A 23,053-nucleotide genomic window follows, 5' to 3' on the forward strand; every position below is an offset into this window, starting at 1 on the left:
TGTCTTTAAATCAACAAATTAACTGTTTAATTAGAAAAACTACATTCTTAAACACTATTAAAACATAAACAACATTTTTTTTTAGATTAGATTAGAGATACAGCACTGAAACAGGCCCTTCGGCCCACCGAGTCTGTGCCGAACATCAACCACCCATTTATACTAATCCTACACTAATCCCATATTCCTGCCAAACATCCCCACCTGTCCCGATATTTCCCTCCCACCTACCTATACTAGTGACAATTTATAATGGCCAATTTACCTATCAACCTGCAAGTCTTTTGGCTTGTGGGAGGAAACCGGAGCACCCGGAGAAAACCCACGCAGACACAGGGAGAACTTGCAAACTCCACACAGGCAGTACCCGGAATCGAACCCGGGTCCCTGGAGCTGTGAGGCTGCGGTGCTAACCACTGCGCCACTGTGCCGCCCCAAATATGTATATCAACAACAAGAGCAATATTAATAAAGACATTAAAATAGAAAAAATTAGTGTCCTTCCAAATTTACAGTCCAATGTTGCTTGAGGTCCTCACAGCTTTCCGATGGGGAAAAAAGATTCTTCAACAGTAGAACGGTCCTTGGCCTAATCCAGAAGTCCGAATTGTTGCTTTCCTTCTCCAGTGATGAATTTCTACATTAACAATTTGCAAACACATTTTAATGAATCAAATTGGCTTTAAAGTTTTTGAGGGATAAAAGATTGTCACAGTCTCACTTCCCTTCCTTCAATTTAAATTATCAGAGATCTCTGTTTTGGCTTGACTTTTTTATAATTTTGAGAGAGAATAATGAATAAACAGACTAATTTCTCTTCCTTTAGTATAAATGAGCTGTGAGCTCTTCTTTCAGGTGCTAACACACAGCTGTTTGTCTGTGTCCTCTGTTAGAACAGGCTGTTTGCACTATAAGACAGTTCAAAATTAAATTGTAACAAATGTATCTCTCGATGCTCAGTCAAAGTGGCTGTATCCAAGGCAATGAGAATGCACCTTCTTGGTAATTCCTAAGGCCTGCTCGATCTCAAAGCAGTACTGATCCTTTGCTGTCTTAAAGACACACCACATATTTCCTGGAGAGAAAAAAAAGACAGGATCATGACAACTTTTATAAATCCAGTGTTAAAATCACATTCTCAGGAACAAAGCTGGAAGTATACAGGTTTATTTTTGTCAACTAATTCCTAGATTACTGAGTAATTTTTAGAGAGAAGGGAAAAAAGACAAGCAGGGTAATTTTGACAGAGGCTGGGAATTCTGTGGCAATTAACTCACCACCTGACTTCACAATGCCTGGATGGGTGCAGCTCCAATAACATTCAAGAAGCTTGACACCATCCATGACAAAGCAGCCTGCTTGATTGGCACCCCATCCTCCACCTTCAACATTCACTCCCTTCACCACCAACACACAGTGGCAGCAATGTGTACCATCTACAAGATGCACTGCAGCAACTCACCAAGGGTCCTTTGACAGCTTCTTCCAAATCCGCGACCTTTACCACCTAGAAGGACAAGGGCAGCAAATACATGGGAACACCACTACCTGCAGGTTCCCCTCCAAGCCATACACCATCCTGACTGAGTTCCGATGAAGGGTCACTGACCCGAAACGTTAACTCTGCTTCTCTTTCCACCGATGCTGCCAGACCTGCTGAGTGATTCCAGCATTTCTTGTTTTTATTTCTGACTTAGAACTATATCGCCGTTCCTTCACTGTCACTGGGTCAAAATCCCGGAACTCCCTTCCTAACAGCACTGTGGGTGTACCTACACCCCAAGGACTGCAGCAGTTCAAGAGGAAACTCACCACCACCTTCTCAAGGGCAATTAGGGATGGGTAATAAATGCTGGCCTAGCTAGCGACACCCACATACCATCAACGAATAAAAAAAAACAGTGCTAGCAAATCGGCAATCTGTTTTATATCTGTTGAGATTTTCATTTCCATTTTAAACAGCTTCACCTCTTTGCTTGTTTGCTTTAATACCTTATTTAAAATGGATTTAGTTGACATTTGGTTACATCTCCTAATTTCTCCTACCAAACTTTGACACCCTTCCCTTTCTTTCCTGTGTTTTTCCTGCCACTTTATACACTCAAGTAGTTGTTTCCCACTTTGGGATTGCCTCCAGAGAGCAGTACTGGTGCTGGGACACTCCAAGGAGGTTGCACCCTACAGAAAAATGAACTTGTGCTCATTTCTGAACTTGTCAAACTCTTTTACTTCATAAAACAGGAGGGGTAAATTTTCACATTTAAATTATTTCTAGTTTTTACAGATTTTTCTTGCAGTAGATTTTTCCAAACGCAGCATTTATATACAAATTCAATACACAATTTACAGATGGAGACATGCAGCCAGAGTAAACATTCTGTCAGTGCTGACACTCTGTCATTGCAGACATTCTGTCAGTGCAGACAGTGCACACACTTTGCCAGTGCAGACACTCTGCCAATGCAGACATTGTCAGTATAGAGATTACAGACACTCTGTTGGTGCAGACAATGCAGACACTCTGACAGTGTAGTTACTCTTGTCTGTGTAGATAGTGCAGAAACTCTGCCATAGAGTCATTTACGGCACAGAAGGAGGCCATTCGGCCCATCACTCTCCACAGAACTATGCTGTCAGTCCCACTCCCCAGCTCAATCCCCATAGCCCTGCAAGTCTATTTCTCTCATTTGGCCATCAAACTTCCTCTTGAAGTCAGTAATTGTCTCCACTTCCACCACCCTTGTGGGCAGTGATTTCCAGGTCGTTACTAGCTGCTGCGTAAAAAAAGTGCTTCCTCATATTCCCCCGCAACTTTTGCCCAAAACCTTCATATGTGTCCTGTAGTCCTTGTACCATTTTTTAATGGGACAGCTTTTCCTTGTCTAACTTATAATGTCATAATCTTGTACACTTCCATTAAATCTCCCCTCAATCTCCTTTGTTCTAAGGAGAACAAACCCAGCTTTTCCAACCTAATCTTGTAACTAAAATCCTCCATCCCTGGAACCATTCTGGTAAATCTCCTCTGCACCCTCTCATCCTCCCTGAAGTGTGGTGACCTGAACTGGACACAATACTCCAGTTGGGACCTAACCTGAGCTTTATAAATATTCAGCATAATTTCCTTGCGTTGGTGCTCAATTCCTCTATTTATGACTCCCAAGATCCCATATGCTTTACTAACCATTCAATATGTCCTGCCACCTTCAAAGATCACTGCACATGCAACCCCAGGTCCCTCTGTTCCTGCACACTCTTTAGAACTGTGCCATTAAGTATATATTGCCTCTCCCCATTCCTTCTGCCAAAATGCATCACCTCACATTTTGTCAGTATTAAATTCCATCTGCCACCTCTCAGTCATTTGTCATTGCAGAAACTCTGTCAGTGCAGACATTGCCAGTATAGAGAGCACAGAATTGTCAGTGCAGACACTCTTATCAGTGTAGATAGTGCAGACGCTCTGTCAGTGTAGATGCTCTGCCAGTGTAGACAGTCTGTCAGTGCTGATACTCTACCAGTTTAGACAGTCCAGACATTCTGCCAGTTTAGACACTTTGTCAATTTAGACAGAACATTCTGCCAGTTTAGACACTCTGCCAGTGTAGACAGTGCAGACACTCTGCTAGTTTAGACAGTGCAGACACTCTGCCAGTGTAGACAGTGCAGACACTCTGCCAGTGTAGACAGTGCAGACACTCTGCTAGTTTAGACAGTGCAGACACTCTGCCAGTGTAGACAGTGCAGACACTCTGCTAGTTTAGACAGTGCAGACACTCTGCCAGTTTAGACAGTGCAGACACTCTGCCAGTGTAGACAGTGCAGACACTCTGCCAGTGTAGACAGTGCAGACACTCTGCTAGTTTAGACAGTGCAGACACTCTGCCAGTGTAGACAGTGCAGACACTCTGCTAGTTTAGACAGTGCAGACACTCTGCCAGTTTAGACAGTGCAGACACTCTGCCAGTGTAGACAGTGCAGACACTCTGCTAGTTTAGACAGTGCAGACACTCTGCCAGTTTAGATACTCTGCTGGTATAGAGAGTGCAGACACTGCCAGTTTAGACACTCTGCCAGTGCAGACACCCTGCAATTGTAGATAGTGCAGACACCTTACCAGTACAATTTAGATATTCTGCCAGTGTAGACAGTGCAGACATTCTACTCGAATTCCTGACAAAGTCCAGCCTGACATCACCACTGACTGCTCGCGCGGCCCATGACATCGCGGTTTTCTATTGGGCCGCGTCGCTTGGCGTTACCAAGGCTACGGTTGGCGTTGGTCACAGACGGGTCCAGAGACTGGAAGGCAGCCGTGATATTGAGGGACGGGTGGCCGAACCGGAGCAGAAATGTCGAGGATACGGCCCTTGGACATGAGCAGAAAGCAGTACCAGCAGCTGTCTGACACCCTCTGCAAACTTACCAAGCGCTGTAAGTGAGGAGGGGAGCGGTCGGAGCGCTGGCTGGACCACTGGTCGGAGCGCTGGCTGGACCACTGGTCGGAATGTTGGCTGGACCTCTGGCCGGACCACTGGCCAGAGCGTTGGCTGGACCACTGGTCGGAATGTTGGCTGGACCTCTGGCCGGACCACTGGCCGGAGCGTTGGCTGGACCACTGGTCGGAATGTTGGCTGGACCTCTGGCCGGAGCGCTGGCCGGACCTCTGGCCGGAGCGTTGGCTGGATCACTGGCCGGATTGTTGGCTGGACCACTGGTCGGAATGTTGGCTGGACCTCTGGCCGGAGCGCTGGCCGGACCTCTGGCCGGAGCGTTGGCTGGATCACTGGCCGGAATGTTGGCTGGACCACTGGTCGGAATGTTGGCTGGACCTCTGGCCGGAGCGCTGGCTGGACCATGGGAGAGATTGCTGGCTGGACCACTGGTTAGAGTGTTGGCCAGAGTGCTGGCTGGAGCACTAGCTGGACCACTGGCCAGAGCTGGACGGACTGCAAGATTGCAAAACTGACAAAGGGGCATCAACAGGCCTGAATTTTACTGGCCCCAGGCAGTGGGAGCGGTAAAATACCAGGGGCCAGTAAATCGGTGGACAGAATCATTAAGGACCCGGCTAGGGACCATTTTATGGGTCCGCTGGCATTTTGATGACAGCAGAGCAGTTCTCAGCTGCGTGGGGAGGCTACCAGCTCCATGCAGGCGGCCTGTCTGTGGTAGCCCAGGGTGGGAGGATGGTGGACTGTCATCAGAGCTAGAGGCTCCATGGCCCAATGAGAAGGCCACGGCATGGGCACGAAAGGCAGCCCTGCAGTTGCAACCATCCTGCCCAGAGGGCTTTGCCCTGCGATTGGTGTTGGCTTCTGCCCTTATTCATCATGAATTTTAAATTATACTTTCCTGTCACATGAAGGCGCCCTCAAGGTCTCCGAGCTGCCTCAACTGCACTCACCTCTCCCGATGGGGCTGCTAAGGTTTCAGTGCTGCCGGCCCTCTGGTTGAGTAGGCAGAATCGAGAGCCCGCCGTCCAGTTAGGAGGCTACCTTCGTGAAAATCGCTGAGCAGGTCTCGCTGCTGGCAAGTGCAGAATCCAAAAGTTTGCGGTACAATTCAGCCTGTTAATTCTGTTTCTTGCTCCGCAGATGCTGCCAGCCAGACCTGCTGAGTATTCACAGTATTTTCTGTTTTTATTTCAGATTTCCTGCATCTGTAGTATTTTGCTTTTATAAATAATCAAAGACTGGGGGCTGAATTTGATCCGCCCTCGATGTCGTGGGTCATAGCGGCATAGCCCATAAAATGCAAGAGGGAGTGGCCCGTCTCGACCCACGATGCGAAGAAGGCCCTGCCGGATATTCGCGGCGACGGCGAGGTCTTGGTGCAAGCTGCGGGGCCTTCACTAAAATGTTGAAATGAGTTAAATTAAAATACATGCTGCCGGCGGCTTTTGCATGCCGATTTTACGACCAACTGGCTGCAACTCGCATGCCTTTGGAACTCCGTTGGAGTTCCGAGGCGGGACACCAGTGGGGAGGAATAAAATTATCAGGGTATGGGGAGAGTGGGGAAACCTATTCCTATTGGTTGTGGGGATGGTGGGAAGAGGTTGAGGTTCAAAGGTACTGAAATTCGGGGGGGGAAATTCAGAATTTCATAAAGTGTATTTTTGGGGGGATAGGTCAATTTATGTGTTTAGAACTCAGTGGAGGGTTGGGGTGGGAGAGGGGATTCGATGTTAAATTAAAAGTTTATTAAATTTGTTACTCACACCGGCACCTTTAAATATGTCAATAAATTCTGAAGAGCTTAAAGCCCTTTAAAAATGGCACTGGCGCCTGTGTGGCAGCACCTGATGCCATTGCCGGGGACGTGGCAGTGCCTCCTCTACGTCATTGGGAGTGGCCCTCCTCCCCTTCCATTACCCCCATGGGTAATATCGCGCGGCTGTGCGGTGGCACTTCCGTGTCGGAAGGCTGCTGACTGCGCGGCTCGCTGATAAAATTCAGCCCTGGGTCCCTTTAACAAGCTCTATGGTGCTGCTTTTGAAATTTAAATATTTTAAGAATTTAAAACAATATTCTACTGTATTGTTGCAGAAATCTTAAATGTTGGAAAGGAAGACGCCTTTACACTTAATTAATTGAGGAACACTGCTGCTACAGTAGCTGTCAATTTTCGACACCATGGGTGTCAGATATTCAGTTCCAAGCCATACCATCAGCCCTTGTCATGCATAAATATGGTAAAAGCTGCATCTGTCACATGGACTGAAGAGGACAGCCAAGTGACATTAATAGGTTCTCTTTCTTTCTCTTTTCCTTTCTCATTCTCTCTGCTTCACCTTTTCTCTATTTCTTTTTTTTTTACACCCGCGACCCCCTCCCTCCACACACCCCCCCCCCCCCCCCCCGCAAATGTCTGTAGGCTCCGCTAATATTGTTGCTGGAGAATAACAGAATTCTATGGGGTAGGGCAAGTGAAAGCCTTCTATAAAAACTATATGGTTTTTAGTTATAAAACTATAAGCTGTATGATGCCTGGAATTATTAGCACATGCTGGCATAAAATTATGACGTTGAAGACGAATAATAGGTGGTCACAAGTGAAACTCTCCTAAGTGAGGGAGATTTGGCAAGCTCAGTTGTTATCCTGCTTTAGAATTACTTCTTGGAGGCAACCTAACTGACACAAACTCTCCCTGTTTAACATCATAAAGTTCTTTCCAATGACACTGTGATTGGAGACAGAGGATTGTGAGTGGCACTTCCACCCGTAAAGTCACTGGAGCAGAATTTGTGATGTCATAGGAGGAAGAGTTCACAACAAGATTTGCTGTCAGGCTATCCCTCACCAGTAGTTCTGAAGCAAAAATAAAGCTGATAATGAGGTGTAACTGAAAAAGACTAGTAAGTAGCAATTTTCGTTTAATGCCAATTTAGTAGCAAATCAGATTGCATAATCATTTCAGTAATATTCCTACTAAAGATCAATAATACATTTTATCAAATAGAGATGCAGTTTTTCATATCTTAGTTTAAGACTCATTTTTTCTGTGCCTATGTTGCAGTCAACAGACATGAGGTGCAGTGTTTGATGAAAGTCTTCAGCACACTTGTTGCCACTTTTCCTGAGCAGCGTATTGGAATTGGACTGGATCGAAACAAGTTCAGAAATATTTTGCACACCACATTTGGAATGACTGATGATATGATCATGGACAGAGGTGAGATTACAGTGAATTGCAGATGTGGCAAGTTTTCAGGATATGTAAATCTGTGAATTGAGCGATGCTGGATCTTGCCTGGACCCACTGTAGAGCTGTGCATGAGTGCTTGTATATGTATGTAGGGCTGTGCTCACTAGCTTTCAAATACTAGTTAAATTTTTAAATATTCAAATGAGCCATTAGTTGCGTCAGTTCTTTATTTACACTACAACATTGCAAGTTAAATTTAAAAATATTTCCACAGCGTTCCAATGGGTTACCTGGGAATTTTTATACCTTTGATTTTGTATCAGACTGCAGTTATCTGGCAATGGAGGTGGCTTCACACCTCTTGCCATTAGTATTGCTCACAATTTCATCGACAGCCAAACCATCACAGTTCAAGTAGCTAAATAAAAAGCGTTTGCTATGCTGTTAGCTGAATGTGTAAACTGTCATTTAAAAATGTGTAGCAAATCCATGTGTTGTGCCTTAGAAGTGAGATATAGATATAGGGCTGGATTTTCCTGAGGGCTTCAGGACCCCCCCCCCCTTAGGCTGAAATGAGAGTCAGAAGCATGCACTGTGTTCGAAAAAGTCACTCATCTGTGATTTTCCCTGAATTAGCCAACTAGTGGCCAGAGGGCAGGCTTACAGTCCCATTAATTCTATTGGCCCTCCAGCTTGAAAGCAGCAGTGGCCTCTCTCCAACCTTTTCAAAATAAAAGTAGAAAAAGGCCTTTGCGCATGGCCCAGCATTGTGATGGGGGGAACCCCTCCACAGGATGGTCTGTAGCTGCTGCTGAACACAGACAGGCAGGGAAGACCTCTAAGCCTGCCTGGAGTGCTGCCGCCTTGCCACCCCCCGCCAGTCTGCTGCCAGGAGGCCACCTCCAGGCATCTATACTATACCCCGTTGCCTGCGGGGACCTGGAAGCCGACTGGAAAATCCTGGCCGGCAGAGGCCGGCCTCAATAGGCCTTTAATTAGTTCAGTTGGCTACCTGCCACATGTGGTGGAGTCGGGTGGTAGGTATCCCTGTTCGCCCTCCAACCCTCCACTGGGAAAATGACCTGGGGGCAGGAGGAGGTGGGAACTGGCACGCTGGCCATTGGCACTATCTTAATGCCTGCCTGCCTCTGTTCCTGACCGCAGCAGTGCCTAAAGGTCCTGCCCATGGATTTTTGGAGTGTTCACTGAGTTCTCAATCTGCATCATGTAGTGGAGAAGATGTGAAAAATAGAGGCCAAGTACTGTCATATGGAATGTGTCATTTTGTAAATTTGAAAAAAGGTTCCACTTCTTCCACAGAAGAGACTGACTGAGCTCTGTCTTGAGTTTTTTTTTGGATATTGATCTTTGGGTCTTCCTACTGCTCTAAAAGACACCCGTTCCTTGAAATGTTGACCGTGCTTCTCCCTGATGAAAGCCAGACTACACGCTGACTGTTTGGGGCTTGGTGCCATAACTTTAATTTCCCTAGATCCTGTGTTTACACAGGTTATTAGTTGTCCAAAAACTGTCTCTCTTTCCCTGTAGGCTTTGGGCTGGGCACGTTAGATGTAAGCCATGGCTCAGTTGGTAGCCCTCTCGCCTTTGACTTAGAAGGTTGTGGGTTCAGGTCCCACTTCAGGTCTTGAGCATAACAATCTAGGCTGACACTCCACTGTAGTACTGAGGGAGTGATGCACTGTTGGAACTGCCATATTTTGGATCAGACGTTAAACCGAGGTAAAGGCCGGCTACCCGACCCGAACCCGACGGGGCCCGACGACATGTGTCGGCACTTCCGGGTCCGGCATTCGGGCTGGGTCAGACACGCTCTATCACCACCTCCAGTAAGTAGCTCCAATGTTAATGTACTTTTTGGACTTGAAAGGTGGTTTTGGTACTGTTATGTTAAGCTTGTGCAGATAAGCAACAAAGTGAAAAACGGAAGGTAGGGTCGGGTCAGGTCAGCCACGGGAAAAAATGGAAGGACTTGGGCCAGGTTGGGCTCGGGATCGGATGTGGTTCTGGTGGGCTCAGGTCGGGTTTTGTCAGTAGACCTGAGCTGGCCTTTAAACCGAGGCCCTGTCTGCCCTCTCAGGTGGACAGAAAAAAATCCCATGGTACTATTTTGAAGAAGAGCAGGGCAGTTATCCCCAGTGTCCTGGCCAACATTTATCCCTCAACCAACATCACAAAAACAAATTATCTGGTCATTATTGCATTGCTGTTTGTGGGTATTTGCTGTACATGAATTAGGTATCACGTTTCCTACATTACAACAGTGACTAAACTTCAAAAGTACTTCTTGGGTGTAAAGCACTTTGGGACATCTGGTGGTTGTGAAAGCTGCTATATAAATGCAAGTTGTTCTTTTTTTTGTTGCTTTTCTTCAGACTGCTGGTCATTGGTATTGATCCAGGCTTTTGGTAGAAAAATCGGTGCCGCTGCTCTTTAGACCTTCCTGCTGTACCAGGCCCTGGTTGGAAAAATGCTGCCCTACTAAAAATAGCAGTGTCACATATCCTTGACATCTTGCCCAGTGAGAGACTGTCAGGAGAGGGACCAGCAGCCCCAGAGACATGCAGGTACATAACGTTTTGGAGGCAGAGACCAGCCAGTGTTTAGTAGCAGCACAAGTGCATGAATGTGTTAGGAACAATGATCCATGTTCGATACAGGCTGCATGCACTTTTTCATTATTTGCTGAGTATACTGCAACCTCTAAGCATGGTTAACAACAGCATTAAGTGTTAAGTAACCCAGATACATGCATGCTATAGCCACTTTTGCTTTTTGCTTTTGATAAGGTCCCGTGTAGGAGATTGGTTAAGAAGTTACGAGCCCATGGGATTCAGGGCAATTTGGCATATTGGATCCAAAATTGGCTTAGTGGCAGGAGGCCGGGGGTGATGGTCGAGGGTTGTTTTTGTGAGTGGTGTACCGTAGGGATCGGTGCTGGGACCCTTGCTGTTTGTAGTGTACGTTAATGATTTGGATGTGAATATAGGAGGTATGGTCAGTAAGTTTGTAGATGACACGAAAATTGGTGATGTCATAAATAGTGAGGAAGTAAGCCTTAGATTACAGGACGGTATAGATGGGCTGGTAAGACGGGTGGAGCAGTGGCAAATGGAACTCAATCCTGAGAAGTGCGAGGTGATGCATTTTGGGAGGGCTAACAAGGCAAGGGACTATACAATGGATGGTAGGACCCAAGGAAGTACAGAGGGTCAGAGAGACCTTGGTGTACTTGTCCATAGATCACTGAAGGCAGCAGCACAGGTAGATAAGGTGGTTAGGAAGGCTTACCTTTATTAGCTGAGGCATAGAATATAAGAGCAGGGAGGTTATGATGGAGCTGTATAAAATGCCAGTTAAGCCACAGCTGGAGTACTGTGTACAGTTCTGGTCACCGCACTATAGGAAGGATGTGATTGCACTGGAGAGGGTGCAGAGGAGATTCACAAGGATATTGCCTGGGCTGGAGCATTTCAGCTATGAAGAGAGACTGGATAGGCTCGGGTTGTTTTCCTTAGTGTAGAGAAGGCTGAGAGGGGACCTGATTGAGGTATACAAAATTATGAGGGCCATTGATAGGATAGATAGGAAGAAACGTTTTCCCTTAGTGGAGGTGTCACTAATCAGGGGGCATAGATTTAAGGTAAAGGGCAGGAGGTTTAGAGGGGATTTGAGGAAAGGTTTTTTCACCCAGAGCGTGGTTATAATCTGGAACACACTGCCTGAAGGGGTGGTAGAGGCAGAAACCTTCACAACCCTTAAGAAGTATTTAGATCAGCACTTGAAACGCCATAGCATACAAGGCTATGGGCCAAGTGCTGGAAAATGGGATTAGAATAGATAGGTGCTTGATGGCCGACACAGACACAATGGGCTGATGGGCCTGTTTCTGTGCTGTATAATTCTATGACTATGACTCTATGACCAGCATGCTAGGAAAAATTATTTTACTGGTAACGTGAAGGGCTTAATTTCCCAGGAGAGGTATGTCTGCGGTTCCTTGAAATCATCTTGCCTTCACTTTAAGTTTCATACTAAAAATAAGGATACCATTTCAGGGCCTCAGTCTTAAGCAGAACACTGTTCTCTTTCTGCATTTTAATAAGTATATCTAATAGCCTTTCTCCAGGAATTCTTTTAAATTTACTCTGTTACTTAATTATATTAATAAGGATTATTCTTTTCTGTTTTATTTTCATATGCTACAAATATGAACCCAAGGCACTTTCTTTTCATTTGCCTCAAGAACTGTTCAGAGCAGCTAACATTAAAATTCTAAAATAATGCAGCATTATTACATGCTGGGCCAAATTTCAGCAGTGGGTTAAGAGAAGCTAAAGCCCATCTTTGCAGGGTAATTGTTTTCTTTGTGCCATACATGGCTTAGATCTTGGTCTTGATTTTAATAATACGTGGTTTCTCAAAAAAATTGAGAAATATGATCGGTGTTTTTAGGCTGTATGACTTGTTTTACTTGTGCTTGGGTTGTGGGTGACCTTGGTAAAGCTGCATTTGTTGCCCATTTCCAGTTGCCCTGAAAAAGTGTTGGTATTTCTTCTTTTCAATTCATTATAATAACAATTTACAGTTATGTAATGCTTTTGAGGTAGAAACGTGGCCCACCACACTTGGGGAAATCCACAATAATGATCAAGCGATGATGAAAGAACAATGAATGCATTGTGTCAGATATATGAGATCAGTAAGAGCTGAAACACCTCAAATCATCCAGATGGGATAGGCCTCTGTGAGAGCTTCAGCTATGCAATCTTTAACAAGCTTGGTATGTTGTAGGACGGAAAGAAATTTTCTGAATTTGTAGGAGCTAGTGCATACTTAGAGGAGGTGGTGGCATAGTGGTAATGTCATTGGACTAATAATCCAGACACTAGGCTAATACTCTGGGGCATGGGTTCAAATCCCACAACGGCAGATGGTGAAATTTGAATGCAATTCACAAATCTGGAATTAAAAGCTAGGCTAGTCTAATGGTAACCATGAAACACATGAAACACATTGTTGATTGTTGTAAAAACCCATCTGGTTCACTAATGCCCTTTAGGAAAGGAAATCTGCTGTTCTTACCTGGTCTGGCCTACATGTGATTCCAGACCCACAGCAATGTGGTTGACTCTGAAATGGCCCAGCAAGCCACTCAGTTCAAAGGCAATTAGGGATGGGCAATAAATGTTGGCCGAGCCAGCGAAACCCACAAACAAATAAAAAAAATACTTAGCAGCATAGGACACAGTTGTATATGGTAAACTTTTACCAGTTTGGAAAATTTGGGATTCTGCCTAAGGATTTCTGACATTCAGAAAGATCTGTCGGTGGATCAGCACAGCAAATATGTGATGTTTTATGCCTCTGAATAAGCAAGGACAAACATCAAAGAAAAAAGGAACAGAGGCAGAATTTCTATGGGGTTCTCTCAATCCCCCACCTTAACTTCAGTGGACCAACAGTGTAAATGACCTAAGCTGTGGCAGGAGATTGAGAAAGCCCCCGCAGAAATTCTTCCCCACAGTTTCACACAACTGCAAAAGAAGCTCATATGTTGTAAGGAGGAAAACCAAGAAATAAGTGAAAAAAGTGCAGCCTTGCACTTCTAACGGCTCAACTGGCTAAGTAGTGAATAGATGAACGAAAGATTGGGATAATTCCAGGTTCAACCAATGTATGCTGAGTTAGCTGCCAGGGCATTGATAGGGACACAAAATTGGCCTCAGCAGACCCAGGTTTCCTTTCATAATCACTAAACACTGACTATTTTGGATGTCTTGGCTGTAATGCCTCCTGCTGTTGAAAAGCATACAATCACTTACTGTCAGGGTCCACAGTTGAAATTTGGAATTTTGGAGAGCTTGGAGGGTGGTAATTGGTCATGAATGTACACTAACAAAGAGACAGCATCTCAAGGAGAGAAAAAAGGGAAGGGAGAAAACTTATAGAAAAAGGAAGATATAAAAAGTGCAAATTCCTGGATAACTGGTAAGCTGCTCTAATTACTTACATGGTGAAATCTTAGCAGTTGCTGAATAAGTATTACACTGATCACACAATGTAAGGTCTGTTTGCAAATTTAAGTGTGAGTAGCACTGGATAGACATATAGTGGGTAATTTTAAATATACAAAGTGGGTGGGTTTGAGTTAGCTGGGATGGTAAAATGTAAAAAACCTCAATCCATACCTTACCCACCTCGTTTTAATGGAGGCAGGATGGGGCTGGGGGGTGGTGGCTTTGGGCCACCAACTCGGTCCCAGGAAATAGCCATTCATTTAAATATTTTAATGAGCTGTGTGTCTCAGCTTTTATCTTTTTTCCAGTTTTAGAGCTAGCCGATGCGGTTTCCCAGGTCTTAGGAAATCAGCAGTTAAAGGGAGGTGAACACTGATGCATGAAAGAACTGCTTTACCAGCACTGCTTGTGGGCCAGGAGGAGCAAGAATGCTTCCCTCAGCCACCAAGCAAACCTGCTTCCCACTCCACGATATTGGCCCCCTCACCTCGGAGATCACTGCCACAAAGCACCAAGATCACTGACCCTTCTCCCCTGAACCGCAATCTTTCTCCAACACCCCGTGATTAGACCCTAACCTCCAAACCATGCTGGACACACCTCTGTGATCTTTACCCCAAGCAGCAGGAATTACCTGCTCCTTAGCTGCAGCCTCTTCTGGAGCATTCCCTGAATTTCAGGGAAGCAAGACTGTCAATCTGTCTGGCTTCTGGAGTTAAAACTCCACAGCATTTGTGGAAACCTGGGATTCTGGGTATCCCAACCAGAACATCCCTTCCCCCAACCCCACTCTGAAATTCTGCCCCAGTAAATATCGGGACCATAACATCTCTTATGAAGCCTGACTGCCTCGGCAACCTTCCATGTTTCTTCCTTTTTCAAACATGTCAGGTGGTGGATTCTTATTTAGATACTGTTTGGTGCTAGTAACAGTGGGGGGAAATAAATGATTTGCAATAATTGCCACAGAGGCTTATGAAAGTCTGAGTGCACATAGGAAAAAACAACAAATGTGAAAAAGGGATTAAATGGGCCACATTTACTTACTTTTATTTTATTTTGTCCTTCCCATAATCTGCAGTGTACTTAATGCCACTTAATGATTCTGCGCATTCAGTTCAAGTAGGCACTTTTGACTTCTTACATACCAAACTAGCAAGAAATGGATTGCAGGATGGACACATCCCCAGCTGAATACTTAAATAAAGCACCTATCTGTTTGAGGCAAGCTTTTCTTCCCTTGTTAGTCCTATCTGCTAGAAAATTTATTGGGGTAAAAACTGGTGTCATAAAAGTGTGCTGTGTCGAATGATGATTTTTAATCCAGTGGCTGGAAACCTGACTTAAATTTTTAAAAGAAAAAGAAACAGACAAAAGTCTGCTAATGATGGCCACCCTAATTTGCATCACAGTACTCCACATTCCAATGAATTGAGGTGGATATGGATTGTCTGCATTGACCCATCAAGAATAATGACTTGGGAAAATCTGAGTGAACTACCTATCCTGGTCTCATTAGCAAGGCATCAGGGCTATCACCCGAATGTTAAACTGGTGGAGAGGAACCACTCAAACCTAATTACTTGTGAGAAGGAAATTCCTAGACATGGACTGATTAAGTTGCAAGAGGGAATATACATTGGTAACCGCCATGCTTGAATCACTGGGTGACAGCCATGTGACAGGCCCACCATTTGTGTGCTTAAGCTGGTGTTTTCTCTGCAGTAACCAGACAAGCAGCTAGACACTGACAAGAGAAGACCCAAGTGGGATCCATCCTTCCTCTCTCTCTTCCCAATCCACCTTGGAAATTTCGAACCCTGCCTGCTGACTGTGACCACCAAGGCATATCCCTGCTGTAGACTGAGACTCCTTGAAGGAAATCAGCTGCATTGCTGTCTGCAGGAGAACCACCAAATCAGCCGTCCACGTCTTCAAACCGGAAGCCTTAGGATCACCAAGGAAAGTCGCGTGACCAACAAATTCATCCTGAAGCCAGCCGAGTCACCAACATCCACAGACTGTATACCCCTTATATTTCTCTGGATTCTAATTCAACCAATCTATCCTTCCCCACTCTGTAACTTATTTGTATGTGTGTGTGAACTTCGAGTGTGTGTGAAAGTTGGAGCACATTTTATTATTTTACTTAGATCGGTTTAAGTACAATAAAGCTAACCTCTTTCTTTGATAAACTCAAGAAAACCTGTCTGATTCATTCTTTTTACGATCACAGTGTGTAAACAGTTAAACGCTTGCTGAATTGGAAAGTATATCCACTTCAAAAAGAAATAAACCTGTTGTGGTCAAACAAGGAGAGGGAAAAGAGGAGAGCCCTTTGATTCCTCCTCACCTGATTGTAACACTGAGGTTTACGTGGGGTGAGACTTCCACTCAATTTCTGTGACTGGGTATTCATGGGAAAATATAGGCTAAGATTACTGATGGTGAGTTTCTAGTGAGATAAGGTATATTTAGGGAAAAATCATGAATGATGGGGCAAAATAGTGAACTAAAAATTGGTGTGTGCCATTTCTCGGGTGCAGGGGCATGATTCGCAATCCGCTCATGCCAGTCCCAGTGTGTGAATTTCATCCTGCTTCCTCATTTAAATGATTGTGGTGTGCGGCCCAGCATGACCCACGCTGCTGGCTGACTGCATGCACAACTGAGACCTAAGAGCGTGCAAGGTTAGCTCGTGTTCTAGCTAGCTTCCAGCTCTTAAAGGCAGTCGGTCCTGTTCAAAGGAAAGCTGATGGCAACAAATAACTCGTATTGATATGATTAAACTGAAGGACCATGGAGAACTAGGCCAGAGAGAGGGCTCCAAGATTTTCAGATGCCATGCTGCAGGCACTGATGTTAGAGGTGGACTCTAGGAGAGAGGCCATGTTTACATCAGGTGGGTGGGGCGTTGGGGGTTTGTAGGGATGGCAGGTGGCCCTCACACCAGACCCTCCAAAGGAAGTGGGAGCAGGTGGCAAGGGAGGTAAACGCCCGGAGTCTGGCTCCGAGGACCTGGCAGCAGTGTCAGAAGAAGTTTAATGACCTTACGCACAGTCAAGGTCAGTGAATGCATTCTCACATCACCTCTCAATCCTACCAAACAACCAGCCTCTCATGCTGCTTACTGCACCACACACCCATTGCTCACCCAGCAGCCTTCACAAGCACTCAGCACTCATGTCCAACATTCATGTACTCCACTTCATCTTAACATACCTTACACTGATGCCAGCCTCACACCCACCTCTTGCTGCCTCCACATATCTCCAGCTATTCAGCTGTGGCAGGCACATCATGCAGAGACTGTGCCACACATCTAACCATCTCCCCTTGACATTCAACGGCATTACCATCGCTGAATTCCACACTATCAACATCTTAGGGGCTACCATTGACCAGAAACTGACCGGGAGTAGCCATATAAATACCGTGGCTACAAGAGCAGGTCAGAGGTTAGGAATCCTGAGGCGAGTAACTCACCTCCTGACTCCCCAAAGCCTGTCCACCATCTACAAGGCACAAGTCAGGAGTGTGATGGAATACTCTCCACTTGCCTGGATGGGTGCAGCTCCAACAACACTCAAGAAGCTCGACACCATCCAGGACAAAGCAGCCCGCTTGATTGGCACCCCATCTTCAAACATTCACTCCCTCCACCACCAACGCACAGTGGCAGCAGTGTGTACCATCTACAAGATGCACTGCAGCAATGCACCAAGGCTCCTTAAACAACACCTTCCAAACCCGCGACCTTTACCAACTAGAAGGACAAGGGCAGCAAATACATGGGAACACCACCGCCTGCAAGTTCCCCTCCAAGTCACACCCCATCCTGACTTGGAACTATATCGCCATTCCTTCACTGTCGCTGGGTCAAAATCCTGGAACTCCCTTCCTAACAGCACTGTGGGTGTACCTACCCCAAATGGACAGCAGCAGTTCAAGAAGGCAGCTCACCACCACCTTCTCAAGGGCAATTAGGGATGGGCAATAAATGCTGGTCTGGCCAGTGACGCCTACATCCCATGAATAATTTTTTTAAAAAAATCACTCAGATTCTGTTCTCTCTCTCACAGGACAAAGTCACCCATAACAGGAGGGAGAACCAGAGGACCGGGGAGTGGGGGTGTGTGGATGGCCGCCACAACTCCTTCCACTCAGCCTGACAGAGGAGATGGTGCTGAGAAACATGGGTCCGATTGCAACAGAGCCCATGACATCCACCATCACTGAGATCATCGAGGGTGGTGGCAAGTTATTGCCATATACCCCTTCTCAGTTCCCTCCTCATCCTCGACCTGAGATCTGGCATGAAGTGAAAGCTGCAGATGTTGTGTTTATGGACCGTCTGCTTTCCTTCCCACCCCATGCCTCAACCCAATCATGTCCTCTGCTTTTATGCTTTCAGATGCCCAAGAGCTCCTGCCTGTCCAGTCACAGCACACGCAGAGGAAGAGAGAGAGCAACCCCACATCTGTGATCAGGAAACACCATCACTTGATCTGACACTCACGGCCACTAACTCAGATACTGGCACTGAACAAACTTTAGAGGCTAGTTTAGAGTTGGAATCTAAATGTAGGGAGTGACTGGGCATGACTGGGCTGCAGCCAGGCCAGACGAAAAGGATAGTCCGTGTGTCAACTCATCCAGATGGCAAGGTCGCACACCAGTTCTGGTGCAGGGGATTCAGTTGAGGATGTTGATGGGGTGGCATAAAGGGAGAAGGCTGATGAGCATGCACACTGAGATGCTGTATGCATTGGCAGGCCTGCCACAGAACCTCCTGTCACTTTAAAGGAGCATTGAGGAGTTTCGCTCCAATGTAGCATAGGGCATTGTGCAGAATTTGGATCCGAGCCTTTCCTCTGTGGAAGTGGTGGCCAACACCATAGCAGCACTAGCAGACCCAACCATGATGGAGCGTCTGATGGCTGCTGTCTCAGCTTCCACTGCAACAAAGGCACAGTTCAGTGACCACCACCTTGTGGAATCTGGGTGACCTCAGGCACTGCTGCTGGGTTAGCTGTAGGTACGAGAAGTGCTCTTGAAAAATCCTTGGTGGGTAGGGCCTGCTGTGTAGAACCCTCCTCCTCCACCTTCTTTGCAGAGCTTCACCTCACTGCTTCCTCAGCTCTATTTCCTGGTCATGTAGACCAAGAGGCACTGTAACTCCCATACCTGGGTCAGGTATTCCTTGACTATAAGCAGCAGCTGTTAAGAACCAATTCCAAAAACGCCGCCTAAGCGTAAGTAAGTCAAAAGCACCTTATGTGCAATTTGAATGCCTGACCCTTTAAATAATGCTAGTGCTGGACCCCTCTTGCAGCTGAACACTTGGTCTTTGCTGAGTGACGTGCGAATTTGTTGAATGGACTTGCATGGTCCAAACTGGGTATCACATCAGCTGTGTGATATCATGATATCATCAATTCCGTTGCTTCCAGCGCTTGCTGGGGACACCCATGCAAGCATCCTTCTCAAAATGGTGAGCCGTGCAGGCTGCGCCAGAAACAGCTGGCAGTGCAGCACAACCGCCAGGAGTGCGATTGGCTTCCAGATCTAAATTTTGCACCCAATATTATGACCAGGTGAGAAAGGTGTCTAGGGGTCTTTTACTGTCTTCACCTGGTCTTATTGAAACAGGGTTTAATTTTAAATACACTGTGTTTTGAGCTCCCCCTTTGTGAATCCTTGTTCACAGCTTTCCAATTATAAGGCAAAGAAATGAGCACAAACAGGCCTTCTTAGGTTTAAAGAAGAAAAGTGAAATTTATTAAACCTTAAACATAAACTCTAATACGGTTAATGCCTACGGATATACAACACACCCACGCTAGCATGCACACGCGATACACACACGCAAATAGGGACAGAAAAGAGCAGAAGAAGATAAAATGGCGAGGTTTGAGGCAGTCTCTAAAGGGGGTTTCTTGTTACTGTTTCTGTGGTTCTAGCTCGCTGTAGAGTCCTTGATTGTAGACAGCTCTTACTTTATGTTGGGGCCCAGTATTCACTATAGGAGAATTTTCTGTCTTGGTTTTTATATGTCTTCAATGGTTTCCAAAGCTGGTGAGACCAGGAGAGAGGTGTTCTCAGTCCAGGAGATAACAGCCTTCTGCATTTCAAACACTCTGTGGCAAGTTCAAAATTCCAACAACTCCAATAGTCAGCAGCCATGTGATCAAAGCAGTCCAGGCATGTCTGTTTGTGTATTCTGCCATCTTAGCAGAACACTAGCCTTTCCACCTTCAACCTCTGGTAGTCAAAAGTCCATTGTGGATTAAATTGGAGCAGGGAATAGCCTCTTTGTTCTTTGAAGTACATGCTAATGTCTGTCTCCAGCCAAAGTTTCCAATTATTTTTTAAAGCAAGTTCTTTCGTCATCAGCAGTTTAAAATCAATGTTTATGTGGCAAAATTAATTTTCCTCATTCTTGGCAGGTGGGAGTTTGCCTGACACAAGTTATTCCAATGGAGCAAGTTGATAGTTAGAAAAATTAAATTCAGACATTCTGCTGGGAAGAGCCTAAGGTTGAATGAGTTAATTATTGGTGAGGTACTGCAAAAGTATCCACAGATTGATAAAAAATGTTGAAAGTATACAATCGGTCCAACACCACTCAAAAAGAGAAAATGTTTATTTTTAGTATGTTTCAATTTTGTTTCCATTCTCCTGCATTTGCAGTTTTTTCTCGTCTTTTGAACTATTTATTTTTGCTCATTTTCTGTGCAATTTTCTCATACCTTACTCAGTTCCTTTATAATCTTTTTGTTGCCTCACTGAGATGATCCTTACACAACATCCACCAGTTCCTACTTTTCCCAGATTTTATGAAAACAGTTTTGCTGGCACTTAACCCTTCTACAGAGGGGACAGAGGCTGTCATTCTTGTGTTTGGCTGTAGTTCTGCCCTCCCCCACCTTTGCTTTATTCATTCCTATTAAGGGTGTTCACTTATCTTGTAGGTTCCAGTTCTAGCAAAGAGTCTGCACTTGAAGTGTTAACCTGACTTCTCTTTTTACAGATGCTTAGTGATTTGCTAAATATATCCAGAACTTCGTGTTTTTATTTCAGATTTTGGTCATTTACAACTTTTGCTCCTTGTTATTAACTGTTCAAAGTTACCCAGAGGTACTCACCATGAGCCAAAATCCCTATAACCATCAAACGATCTGTTCAAACCACAGCTAGAGCTAGTGTGGATAATTGTACAGACCACTATCTGAACATCTAATTAAGGAACTATTGATGTGAGAAACAATCTGGTAATGAAAATCACTGGTTAATTACATGCTTTTCCTCATATAAATATTGGAGGCGTAGACTACACCACCCATTCAGATTGAGAAATCCAATTGTCCTTCTGCAAAGTCAGAAACTGTCTCTGTTTACTATTCAAACACACAAGCCAGAAATCTAAGATGCTGCTGTGTGTGCACATGCAGTTATTTGGCATCTGTATACTTACATTATCATGTAACACATGTTAATATTCGTCTATGCTATTTCATTTGTTTGGTTTATGAGGTGGGTGAAGTGGCATGAATTATGAGGAGGCATTTCTACAATCCAAACAATGTTTTCATCGTGTTCTGAAGTGTCTGACCAGGCAACTATTTTATGTTTTCAGAGGAATATTAATAATTGTATGCTTTTTGCATTGAGGGAATACATAAGTTAAAGAATAGTACCTTCATATTGGTATATTGTTGATGGAAATGATCTTGTTAGACATCTCTCCTGATTTTCATTTCCATTGATGTCAGTGAAAGTTGGGAGAGATGTGTAAGGGGCAGCTGAATTGATATCGCCCATTTTACAGCAGCACCCAAAGACAAAATTACCCCCAGTTATTTTTTCAAAATGAAGTTACAGTTGTTATGTAAATGAATGAAGTACTCATTTTGCGCACAACAATGTCCCACAAACAGCAGTGAGATGAATGAACGGTTAATCTAACCAGAAATTAAGTTGCCATCAGATTATCCCCATCTTTAGGGTAAAAAACAATATTGGTAGAACTGTATTTTACTCAGTTTCAGAGTTTTAGTGGAAGGATGTAGTACCATGTTTTACTTTTTTTTCTCATGATAACTGAAAGTGGAGAGTTGCAAAGTTTAAACTCTTCAGCTGGTTTGCTTTTAGATGGTGAATCCCAAAATCCATTTCAGGTCTTTTCTGCAGACCCAATAATTTTAAGTAAACTTCAAATACTTAATGTGAGTTTGAATTTTACTTTTTCAGTTTTTCGTGCATTTGACAAAGACAATGATAGCTACGTCAACATGAGGGAATGGATTGAAGGACTATCAATATTTCTCCGAGGGACTTTGGATGAAAAGATAAAATGTAGGATTATTTACACATTTGTTGCATGGCATAAAATATATGTAAATGTTTGGATGCCAATTAATAAACACTAAAGTTATTTCTTGATTTATTCTGATCCAGTCTGTTTTGACGTTTTTGATCTGAATGGAGATGGGTTCATTTCACGAGAGGAGATGTTTCACATGCTCAAAAGCAGCCTAATCAAACAACCAACAGAAGAAGACCCTGATGAGGGAGTAAAAGACTTGGTAGAGATAGCACTGAAAAAGATGGTGAGAAAACTGCATGAAGAATAAGACATGCTTTTCTAAGATTTTGTTTATTTTTTCTAAAGAGCAACCTCTACACAATACACTTCCAACCAGCTCTTCCCTTAGGGTAGGGAATGCAGATAAGGGATATACCCGTCTCATGCCTTAGGGCAAAAATTAACAATATCCTGAAATGAGGAAGATCACACAGGAAAGCCTCTGATGTTGTCTCATCATGATGTCGTAAAACATTTTAAAGGGACGTCTTTGCTTTGTGATTTTTCTCAGTAAACCTGGCCCAGTTGAGAAAAGTGTAGGGAATGCTCATGAGGAAACTCAAGACTCCAAAAGGTAATATTTCTGTTTTTACACAAAAAAGTGGAAGAGGATTCAGTCTAATTTTGTTTTTTCAAAAAAATTTTTTTTGATCAACTTATAACATCAAAACCAGCCCCATGGCGGCAGGAATGGAGGGGGGAGACTGGTAAAGTAGCATGGGACGTGCCGGGATGGCTCCTAGACTCATCCCGCTGCCGAGCAATTTTACGAGATGCAGGCGGTGCGATGCGTCAGTGGCTGACAGATCAGCGGTGGGCAGGTAATTAAGACTGTTAAACAGCCAATTGTCTGGAATTTTGTAAGCTTTTTTCGATTTTGTGAAGGCCGCACAGATTTCTCAGAGGCTCAGCGTCTCACCTCCTCAAAAGAGGTGAGATTTGTCTGGCAGCTCAATGGTGGAGGGAAGTGGCACTGTTTCCATCTTTCAGCTGAGA

The 23,053-nt window shown here is 44.7% G+C and overlaps 1 protein-coding gene and 1 long non-coding RNA gene across 7 annotated transcripts in view; one reads left to right on the forward strand and one right to left on the reverse strand.

Moving 5' to 3' along the window:
• On the reverse strand, positions 1–5,999 carry LOC137345333 (uncharacterized). The gene is made up of 2 exons (XR_010968575.1): positions 5,408–5,999; positions 1–1,075 (listed from the first exon to the last, which is right to left on the reverse strand). It is a non-coding gene; the product is annotated as an uncharacterized lncRNA (long non-coding RNA).
• clxn (calaxin) overlaps positions 4,284–23,053 on the forward strand; it is a 27,318-nt gene continuing 8,548 nt past the window's right edge. For 3 of the 6 annotated variants that reach the window (XR_010968563.1, XM_068008809.1, XM_068008814.1), the window contains exons 1-4: positions 4,284–4,434; positions 7,523–7,678; positions 21,943–22,047; positions 22,150–22,301. Coding sequence is in view for 2 of the 6 variants with exons in the window: in XM_068008809.1 (XP_067864910.1) it covers positions 4,353–4,434; positions 7,523–7,678; positions 21,943–22,047; positions 22,150–22,301 (495 nt within the window). In the remaining 4 variants the exon portion in view is untranslated. Of the gene's footprint in view, positions 4,435–5,230; positions 5,559–7,171; positions 7,362–7,522; positions 7,679–21,942; positions 22,048–22,149; positions 22,302–23,053 lie in introns of those variants that run through there. The other 3 variants (XR_010968571.1, XR_010968573.1, XR_010968574.1) reach the window with 3 other exon arrangements.

Source organism: Heterodontus francisci, chromosome 2 (genome assembly GCF_036365525.1).
Source record: "Heterodontus francisci isolate sHetFra1 chromosome 2, sHetFra1.hap1, whole genome shotgun sequence".
In the NCBI taxonomy this organism is placed as follows: Eukaryota; Metazoa; Chordata; class Chondrichthyes; order Heterodontiformes; family Heterodontidae; genus Heterodontus; species Heterodontus francisci.